The sequence below is a fragment of the Leptosomus discolor genome, chromosome 9, assembly GCF_034619465.1.
Source record: "Leptosomus discolor isolate bLepDis1 chromosome 9, bLepDis1.hap2, whole genome shotgun sequence".
In the NCBI taxonomy this organism is placed as follows: Eukaryota; Metazoa; Chordata; class Aves; order Leptosomiformes; family Leptosomidae; genus Leptosomus; species Leptosomus discolor.
Genome location: NC_141399.1, coordinates 20,212,563 through 20,223,020, shown reverse-complemented (window position 1 = coordinate 20,223,020; position 10,458 = coordinate 20,212,563). Strand labels below are relative to the sequence as shown.

General features: G+C 46.3%; 1 protein-coding gene across 7 annotated transcripts in view; it reads left to right on the top strand.

The window, feature by feature from the left end:
* The first annotated feature begins 287 nt into the window (after positions 1 to 287).
* The window catches only part of RBM6 (RNA binding motif protein 6), a 63,267-nt gene continuing 53,096 nt past the window's right edge, over positions 288 to 10,458 (top strand). For 6 of the 7 annotated variants that reach the window (XR_015183788.1, XM_086470565.1, XM_086470566.1 and 3 more), the window contains exons 1-4: positions 288 to 318; positions 5,144 to 5,253; positions 7,276 to 8,614; positions 9,390 to 9,479. Coding sequence is in view for 6 of the 7 variants with exons in the window: in XM_086470565.1 (XP_086326691.1) it covers positions 5,210 to 5,253; positions 7,276 to 8,614; positions 9,390 to 9,479 (1,473 nt within the window). In the remaining variant the exon portion in view is untranslated. The remainder of the gene's footprint in view (positions 319 to 5,143; positions 5,254 to 7,275; positions 8,615 to 9,389; positions 9,480 to 10,458) is intronic. The other variant, XM_086470563.1, reaches the window with a different exon arrangement.

Here is a 10,458-nt window from a genome sequence, read left to right as displayed (position 1 = left end):
ACGTCGGGCACCGGCCCCGCGGAACCATGGGAGGTGTAGGCAGCGCCCGCTCCTCGCCGCCGCCGCCACCGCCCCGCCCCGCCCCGCCCCGCCCCTCCATGACTCCACCTCCCGGCAGGTCCCGCCGGCCGCGCGGGGTGCGCTGGGAAATGGAGTCTGCCGGCAGCCCAGCCGGCGCGGGGCATGGCGGGAGCGGTAGTGCGGCGGTCGGCAGCCCAGAATGCCGCGCGGGGGGGTGGGGCGTAGAGGGTAGCGGAAGTTCCGGTTTCTCGCCGCGGTTGCGCTGGGCCTGGCGCGGCGGGAGTGGCGGCGGAGGAGGTAAGAGGTGGCCGTACCCGCCGGCCTGGCCGTGGCCTGGCCGAAGGAGCGGCGGTGGTGGCAGGGGGCTGCTTGGTGCCGGGATGGGGGGCAGCGTGGTGGAACCGGGCTAGGGTTGCGGGTGTGAGGTCTGGCGTGGGGCCGCCGGGGCGGCGGAGCAGGGGCGGCTCCTGGGGGTCTGCCGGGGGATGGGAGCGGAGTGGGGGCGGCTCCTGGGGGACAGCGGCGGGGCAGTGTCTCCCGTATGGTCGCCCGGGACAGGGAAGCGGGGAGGGAGTGTTTCTGGGATGCCCACTGGAATAAAAAGGGGTCGCGCTTAGTGTCGTGAGAGGGGAGCGGGGCGAGGGTCTCGGGAGGGTCTCCCGGGGTGAGGAGGTGTCTTCCCATGGGACTGTTTGGCATAGAGGAGTGTGAGGGGTCCTTCCTAGGGCCCATCTGGGATGGAGGAGCAGGGGATTCCTCCTGTAGGGCCCATCAGGATGAAGGGGGGTGTGGGTGGGTCTTTTGGGGTCACCTGTGGCAGGGGGATGGTCCGAGGCTGGGGGCTCCCTCGGTTGCAAACTGTGAGGAAGCGGGTCCTGGCTGCGGGTGCCGGCTCCGTGCCCCAGCGCAGCCCCGCAGATGGCTGCGGGCTGTCTCCTCGTCGGAGCCCCACGCTTCAGTGGGACGGGGGCCGTGGGCTTCAGCAGCCCAGTCATCGGTATGGGAGTACCACGGGTTGTCCGTACAACTCTGCTGAGCGTTGGGGCCTGCTGTCTGTGTTGTCGGTAGTTGTGGTGTTTGTGGGTATCTCTGTTATTCTGAGGCCCTGATCAAAATTAGGGCTTTTTTCACACCGTCATGCGCCTTTCCATGAAAAGTGTCTTAGAACACTTGAGTTTTTAAAAGGGGCGGACAAAGAGCGTGCTGGATTTACACTGGGATGAAGAAAGGTGATCAGGGCTGTTGCTGGGACTGTGTTAGCTGATAGTAATCCCCAGTGATAGGCTAAATGGGATTTTGGACTGTAAAGGCAGGCTTAGGTGGAGGCAGGATGTGGCCCGTCTGGTGCTGGAGGCTGGTGAAGGCCGAGTGATGCAGAGGTCATGAGCTACTGGGAGTAATAACAGCGAGCTCCTAATTTTTTTTTTTTTTTTTAAAAAAAAACAGTTGGCACCACAAGAGTTTGGTGTTGTTGCTGGTCTGTGATATTAATTTTGGAAATTATGCTGAAGGTGGAATCCACTTTCCTATTCCAGCAGGACGTTCATGATGTGAAAATCTCTCCCAACACTTCCTAGTTGGGAATGCGCTCACGAAGTCCTTTGGGACAGGCAAGGTTGGGGTAGGATAGTAAGGGGCGGAGGTTTTAGAAATTCACCTGTTTGTTTCTGATACATTTTTTAAAGCATCATACAATTGAAAAGCACACACATCCCTTTTTTTTAAGTGAAGATCTCCAGCCTGACACTCAGAAGAGCCAAAATGGTTCTCTCTCTCCCTTCACTTTCAAACTTCAGTGACATGGTTTTGATATTTCTTCATTTCTGGATTAGACGTCTTCAACTTTAACACTGGAAATAACAGGCTTTCTTGGCTACTTGCAGTTTCTGTAGCTTGGGGAAACATTTTCTTTTGTACCTGCTGTAGTACCTGAGTATCGCAGAGGCTTTTTACTTTCTTCAGCCTTGCAGAAACTTTATGGGGTGCAAAAAATTGTTCTGCAGCAAATTACTTCCTCTGTTCTTTGAGCATAATCTTGTGTGTAGTTACGTGTTTGATTTCCTCATGGTCTATAAATATCCCGTCTAGCAGCCTTGGCAAAATCTGGAGAGAAGTTGTGAGTATCGGAATAATCTTCTGAAAATAGCCTCTCTTTGAGACTTTGCTCACCTAATCCGTCACAAATTTCTCCACTCTCCCTCCAGATTTGGAAAACAAGGTGTAAGTTGGTGAGGAGATGCTTGAGGACTGTGCTGGTGTTCCTCATGCTGCCCCTTGCCAGAGATCTTTGATTATCCCTTAAAAAGGCCAGCTTTTCAGTCTGGCTCAGTTGCACAATTCTGACATACAATGCCATTATTTTACTGTAGTATGATGTAAATTGAAATAAGAGATCCAAAGGAGTCTGGTGTCAGGCTTGGCATGTGCAGTTTGGAAAGTGGAATTGGGAACATCCCCTGTATGGCAGCGCCAGATGCTGGGCTGTCGGGGGTGTGCTGGGGAGGGCAGGGCTGTGGTCCTGAGGAAGTCCTTGGCTGTAATTGCCAGGGAGCATCTGGAGTTCCATCAGCCTCTCCGGTCTGCTGGAGGGACTAAGACCACAAAAGAGCTTCCCCTCCTTTGAGATGCGCCTTCTGTATCTTCACTGGAGCAAGGCTTTGCCACCAGGACATAGAGCCAGCTGGGAGAGGAGGAGGGAAATAAGATGCATATTGACCCTCCTGAATATTCAGTATAATTGTAACAGCTAATTATTGTCTTAAAAGAACTCTAAATCCAGGCTCTGAATAACTGGACCATGTTGTGCGTTCTGCGGTTGCGTTACTGTATCACTCTGAAACGTCCTTTGTTGCCATCTCCTTCAGATACATGGCTGTGACTGAGGTATGGCAAAACTCACTGATGCACAATTCCTAGCATTTGAGGGTGGATTTTTGCTGTGCTTTGCTGCTGGCCTGGCCCCAGCCCCTGGCTCTGTTGGTGTGTCTCTGGCAAACAGATCTGTCTCCCAGCATCTGCCTGTGAACAGGGAGGTGGGAGCTGAGCTGGTTATTAACTTAAGGGTAAATCTAGTGGTGTCTCAACACAGCAACACAGCATGCATCTTTTGGGGCAGTTGGAGCAGGACATACCTTCAGGACATCTTGGCATTTGTGGAAGCCAGTCTAGGAAGTTTCTGTCCCTGTCCTGCAGTTTGCTGTCTTTTTGTGGGGCTGTGTAGTAAACTGTATCACTGAAATTAGCTGGGTTAAATGTCACTCTTTTCGGAGGGTCATCTGTGGTGCAGACACAGAAAAGCACAAGCTGGCACAACTAATGCAGAGCAGAGGGAGCGAATCTTATCAGGCTGAACAGGGGACCGTCGGAGCCAGTGTTGCTGCCTGTGTTATTGAACCATGACCTCATACTCATGGATGTTGGATGTTGCTGCATGGCTCAGCTGATCTGTGCCAGGCCTGGTATCAGTCCTGTGGTATATTTTTCCTCATCTGATGATTTGAATATTATGTCCAAACAGTTCCCAGCTGGCAAGGGATTTTTTTTTTTAAACATTGATAAGCTTGTTGACTTAAGGAGAACTGGAGTGGTGGGAGGAACTCCAAAAGGGAAGAACAAGAAACACCAGGTCTGCAGATGTCTGCAGGCTGCAAAAGATCCTAGATAAAAGGACTGGCTGATGATGCCACCTGTAATGATGACAGCCATAACCATTTCTGTTCACCTGTCCTCTCTGTGGAGGGTGCAATCTCAGTTCTCTTAGATTCATTCATGATAGAGCTTATGGAGGAAATCCTTGGGACCAGAGAGGTGCTTGTTGCATTGAGAGCCATGTAAAATATGAGCAGGCCAGTGCTCTCAGGCTCGAGTGGCCAACTGAATGAGCTTGTTTCCTCAGAAATGGTGGATGGCTCAGCAGTGGTTGTACAGGTTGCCTTCATCAGCTGTCATACCCTGCCAGGCCCTGCCATCCATGGCTCCCACGTGAGCGTTTGCTGGCTGGTGATGGACCCTTGCAGGAGTGGGTACTCATTCTTGGCAGGGCATCTCCCTTTTCGCTCCTTGACAGAGACGGCTGCTGGCAGCAGCAGCTGGAATCACTCCCTGGTGTAAGGTCTGTCATAATCTGTTCTGTCAACCTGCCACCCATATGGCAGCACTGACCTTTGGAAGTGAGAGGAAACAGGATCTTGCTTGCTTTTCTTCAACATTAGCTACTCTACCCAGGCATGGTGGTGACTGCCTGTATTGTCTTCTGTTCCACCTAACCAGCACTGTTCATTTAATCCTGCTTTGGAGTTGCTTTGTAGCAGCATGTGAGCCCCAGGTCTCCTAACCTTGGTCTGGTGGCACGGCAGCCCTCCTGAACCACTGCTGCTGGGTTAGGCAGAGCAGGTTTGAGACCATCGGGTTGCTAGCTACCTCATTTTGCTCTGTGCTCTGCTGCAGCCTTGTTTTTTGGGAAAGATGGAAGTAATTCCCATTTCAAGTCCTGGCTTTGGCAATCGTCAGGAAATCCTCACCTCTCCTAGTGGGAGGAAGTGGATGAAATTTTAGATCTCTGTTGAGGCAAGTATTAGTTGCGGCACTCAGCTTGATGAGGGCAGCGTTGGAGAACAGTGCCTCTAATGATTTATTGGCAAAGCCTGCTTTATTATCTACATGCTTTTGAGGGCAGAGCAAGTATAGTAGGCCAACAGTAGTGATTGTTTCCTTAAACAGCAAAGAGCTTTTGGTGTAAATAGTTTGGATTAAACATTAATTGCAAACTATTGTTCGGCAATGGTCCTTGTTGTTTATAGACTGTGGTGTTACCACATTTCTAGCTGCACTTGGAATAGCGTCAGACAGCACAGTATGTTGGAAAGCTTTATGATAATCAAAGCAGATATCAAATTGTTTGCCCACCCATATTGGCAGTTTGATTTCATAAGTTGTTTGGCGCCTGCAAATTTGAATGTGGAGAAATGCAACAATTAAATTAATGCATGCCTTAGTGTGGTCTTGTATATTTGTGGATCCTGATCAGACGTTCCACACACCCCTTCTCCTGACCAGCGGTGTTTTTCTTATGTGATGTGTATTCTTTGCCTTGTGGTTTATTGTCATGTTATTTATTCAACAGGTTGTGCTGTCTTGGTGTTCTTACAGTGAATTATCCTTTTCTAGAAATCTAACAGTCAAGATCAAAATGTGGGGAGACCATCGACAAGGCAACAGAATGGGGTCTTTTCGGTAAGCATTTGAATGCACAGTTTTTCAGTAACATTCTTAAATACAGTAAGCCACAGGAGCTTCCTGTTTGTCAATGTTTCTGCACATCCTCCTGTAAGCAGACTGTCTTGGTAAAAGTTCTGAGGTCCGTGTGGACTAGGTGTGATTGCCAAAGAACAGGCAAGTTAGGTGATGGTGTAATGTTCTACGTTTCTGTGAAGTTTTTTGGTTTTTTTTTTTTTTTTTAACAACAGCTGCTTTTATTTGTATTCCTTCTCCACACCACCTTTTCTAGCCTTACTTAGTGTAGCTCTTGTCAGCCAAGGTGATGATATGCCATACGGATTTTGGTGCTATATGCTGTTACAACCTAGAAGAGAAGCACCTAATAGTGTGATGTTGGTTCTTTTCAACCATGGTGCTTGCCTTAACTTCAGAAATACTGGCACTTTCATTGCACATGGGATTTTGTGAAAACTTTGAGTTTAGTTCTCTCCATGAGGTTAAGTGGACCATATATCCCCATTTTCTTGGCCATGCTTCTTTGTAACGCATTTTTGAATGTCACTGAAACTGTTTTAAACATTCATATGCAACTGGACCTGCACAGCATGATATTTTTCTTAGTTTATATTCCTCTGGTTGTTACTAGGCCTCTGTTTGCAAGAAAGCTCTGGGTATTAAAAAAAAAATAAATATGGAGGCACCAAGAGCTAGGGTTTTCCTCTGTTATGCATAATTCTTCCATCCTTTGCTCATGTGACCACCTCAGTTACTTGACTATCGGTGTGATAAAGGTACTTCCTTGTGGCATACCTTAGGTTTCTGCGATAAGAATTCTTCAAATAATTGTCCAACTGTAATGTTGAGAAAGCTGATGACATTTGCGCTATGAAAACTGGTATCCTCCAGAACATGTCTTGATGATATTGATAGGAACATGCTTGTGTTTGCGGTGATATCAGTAGTGCTGTTCTGCTGAGTTTTAAGGGGATTTTTTGGCATCATTCTTTACTGTATTGGGTGGGGTCTTCTAACCTTGAACCAAGTTTTAATTACAGTTCTATACGATGGTGAAACAGGGGCATGTAGCTTAGGAAATCTGTATATGGTTTGATAACTATGCAGATGTCACCTTGGATTTTGTTGGTGAGTGATTCTGTAGTGAAACTCAAAGAAAAGCATGACTTGCTGTAGTTGCTAAGGAAATGTCCACTGATTTGGGTAGCATTTGGTGTTATTTTACAATGTGTTGATATTTTATTCTATTTTTTAAAAAATATATTGGAGCCTTACTTAGATGAATAACTAGCTAGCTCCATCTCAAAAAAACCTCATTGGATTTTGAAAAAATGTCTTGAGAGGGAACCTCTTCCTGAGTGGTTTTATGCAGATATCAGGAGACCTCATAGTGTTTAAACTTGGTGTAAGGCAGCCAGTCTGGAGGCACGAGCACAGGATCATCTTGAACATTAGTTGTTGGCATAGTCCTGTGAGGCATCCTCAAAGTCTGAATGGATGACCTTCAGCATTTTGCAAGTTTAGACTCCAGCACAAGAAAGCACAAGTGTTAGTATAACCATAGTATGTTTATAGAGCATGTTTGGTAACCTCTGCTTTTATGTGCCTCAGGATGATATGTTAAGTTAGCCATTTGTAATACTGCCCAGAGAGCTTAAGCTCAAGTGGTTCCTCACAGGCGTGTGCTGGTGATGCTAAGGAACAAACACACCAGCTGGTAGAACCTTGAACAGCTGCAGAGCTGTGTGCAGTGCAGGACTATGTGGATTGATACCATCATTAACTCATTAATATTGCAGGTATTCCCTGTTGAGTGCTTCTGGAAATTGTGCTGAAATGGGAGCACCCAAGTTTACTTTCTCACATCTGTCGTATGCTGCTTCATCTTAACTGCCAAACATCAATATCTTCTGCGGATCTTAGACTGTTACACAACTCTATAAAAGTTTAGAGAAGAATGTGCTGCTGTGTAGATTTCAGACTCTAAGCACGTTATGAATAATACTGTCTTTATTTCTACAGTGGGAGCCAAGAAGAAAGGTTTGCTCCCGGGTGGAACAGGGAATATCCTCCTTCCCTTGATAGTCTTGCTCAAGAAAGACACTCTGGCAACTTCTCTGGCAGAGAATCACTTCCTTTTGATATCCAGGCACTCACAGGCCTCCTCAATCCTCAGTTTGCCAACAGAGAGGAACCTTCTTTCAGCTTTGGAGCTAGAGATGGACCACGTAGTGACTTCAGAGGTGGGGAGGGGCTCCATGATTTTGGGAGCAGAGATTTCCCACCATCTGACTTCCAGGGCAGAGATGAGTCTCAGATGGATTTCAGAGGTAGGGAGCCACCCTCTTCTGAGTATAGGGGCAGGGATATGTACTCTGGAGACTTCAGGGAGAGAGAAGGGCCACCTATGGACTTCAGAGGTGGGGAAGTTCCTTCAGTGGACTACAGGAACAGGGAGACGTTCCGTATGAACTACAGGGATAGGGAAACACATAATATGGATTACAGGGGCAGAGATGAACCTCCATCAGACTTCAGGGGAAGAGCATCTTTTGATCTAGACTTCAGAGGTCGAGATGGATCTCATTCAGACTTCAGGGCAAGAAATGTGCCTGAGTTAGACTACAGGGGCAGAGAGCATTCCTATTCAGATTTCAGAAACAGGGATGTACTTGATTTGGACTTCAGGGGTGTGGGCACCTCTGATTTGGACTTCAGAAGCAGAAACGCACCATCGTCAGACTTCAGAAATAGGCACAGGTCCCGGTCTGATCAGGATTTTAGGAGCAGAGATGTGGCTCCTTCTACGGACTTTTCGGATAGGGAAATGCCTCCCATGGATCAAAGCCTTGTAGACTTTAGGCACAACCAGTCTACTGTATCTTTAGCAGAAAGAGAGGGCTCTGGTTTAAGCACCAGCAAGAGGGAGGAGTCTGCACTTGGTCTAGATAGAACTCCCTTTGGTAGCCAAGAAGGAGAATTTCAACATTCAGAAGCACCAGCCAGAGAAGAGGAATCCCTCGGATTGGGTCTTAAAGACGACACTTCACAAAATTTCCAAAATAGCCGTGGACCTCTTCCTACTCTTCAGGACCAAGAGGAGCAACCTCAGACCTTTGCTAACAAGCAGCAACAGCAGCAGCTTTCTGGAGGGGAGCAGCAAAGATCCGATTCTGGTCTTGGGTTAAAGGGTGAAGGTGGTCTGGATTTCCTTGGAAGGCAAGATACTGACTACCGAAACATTGAGTATCGCGATGTGGATCACCGGCTGCCAGGGCGTCAGATGTTTGATTACGAACATGGCAAGTCCTTTTCAGAAGGAAAACCCAGCAAAGATTCTAGGCCCTATAAGACCCTTCAGGTAGGTGGTTTTGTCAACTGATGTTTCTGTTAAACGTGTGCTGGCCAAAGAATGGAAGAAGCTGGGAAGGATTCTTCTGTTCATATCCCATCACTTCAGTTCTATCCTAATTCACTGTCCTTCTCTGAGATCATCCTCGTGCTCCAGGTGGTTTTAATGGGCACCCTTTCTATCTCTGGGTACTTTCTTCTCAAGAGAAATACATTCTAGCAATTGAGAATTGCAAAATACGTAGAACTAGATTTTGTTCAGAAAGTCCCCAAGGTGAAAATTACCAGACTGAGGGAGGGCATTGGGGGGAAGTAGTATATAGAAGAGCTTATTTTGTTATTTTATGCTGGACATTGCTTATGAGCACTACCAGAGAGAATCTACTGGCTTGGGTGGACGTGTGTAGAACAGTACAGTTCTCATGCATGCTGTGTTTTTCTTGAGAGTTAACTTTTTGAAGTCTGAAGGTAATGGTAACTACTGAGTTAGTAACTACTATTGAATTTGAATTGCCTACTGCTGGAAAGCAGAGAGAGGTGATTTGCCTGTTTTATTTTCCTGGACCTAGATCTCATTGTACAGCTCAATGAGCAGGTGAAGCTAGCCATACTAGTTCTCCAGAGCTCTCTGAATCTTAATTGGTGCTGTGGTTAAAAATTTAAGCCAGTCTGCTTATGGGCCTTTGCCTTTGAATTATATCTTGCTTCATTTTGTTACTATTTGTGTATCTTGTTGAGCTAGCATCTCTCACTTGTAAAAACCATCTTGATTGTGTGAACTTAAGGACCAAGATTACCGGACCTGTCCCAAGTATGTGAAGCCAAGCAAGCTCATTCGGCTAGGAGGAGTGCCTGAAACTGCCACAAAAGATGATGTAAGTGGGATGTTTATCATCCAAAAATTTCTATCGAGGGTTTCTAAAAGTACCATTTTTAAGCCTGGTTAATGTAGTTCAGATAGTCTGTCATTATCCCCAGGGAAAATCCAGATTTAGAAGTCATTGCAATGTTATCCTTTATTTGATTATTCTGGGTTTTGGGGAGTCTGGAAGTGATGAGTTTTTCTGCAGTTGCATGTGGGGTGTTGGTGGCTAAAAGCCTTGACTCCAGACACTTTTTAACATGCCTTACTTCCATTGTTGCTTTATATATACCAAATATAGTTATTACTTTGTTATTGTAGTTTAGGCTCAGAAGACCTGTAATATCTAAGTGAACCTAAATGAGATCTTATAAAGATGGAAAAGATGTCTGCTGTTACTGCTGATTTTAGTAAAAAAAAAAAAAAAAACCAAAAAAAAAACCCAAAAAAATTATCTAGTCTACAAGGTGAAAGAAGCTTCCTTTCCAAAAGCTTCCACTTTGAATTAGAATGTTTTTTTCGGTGACAGTTCCAGACATGAGAACTCCTGCATGCAACAGTTTTTGCCAGGCTTAGCTCTGATGATCAGAGCTTCTGAGGCTTGATACTGGAGAACTCATGGCAGAAACTTTGTCCATCAGAGGATGATAAGACTCAGAACAGTCACCCCATGTCCCTTGATTTTCTAAGAGGCAGTAAGACATCTCTGACCTTAAATAAGGATCAGAGGTGAACTGTCTGGCTGAAATCAGTGTAGTAAACATTTGCACAGTAGAATTGTGGTGTAAATGGTATTTGCTTGTTTAAACAAAAACCAAAAATACCTCCCAAAATTCAGTAAAAAGTTCTGAGGTACTGCTGGAACTTAATCAGGAAAATGTGTCAGATTGTAACAGAGTTAACCTAGAAAAAGAAGTCTTGGAGAGAGAGAAATGTATGTTAGCAAGTGCTTCACTTTCTGAGGTTTGATTTTTGGAGGCTGAAGTGGATCT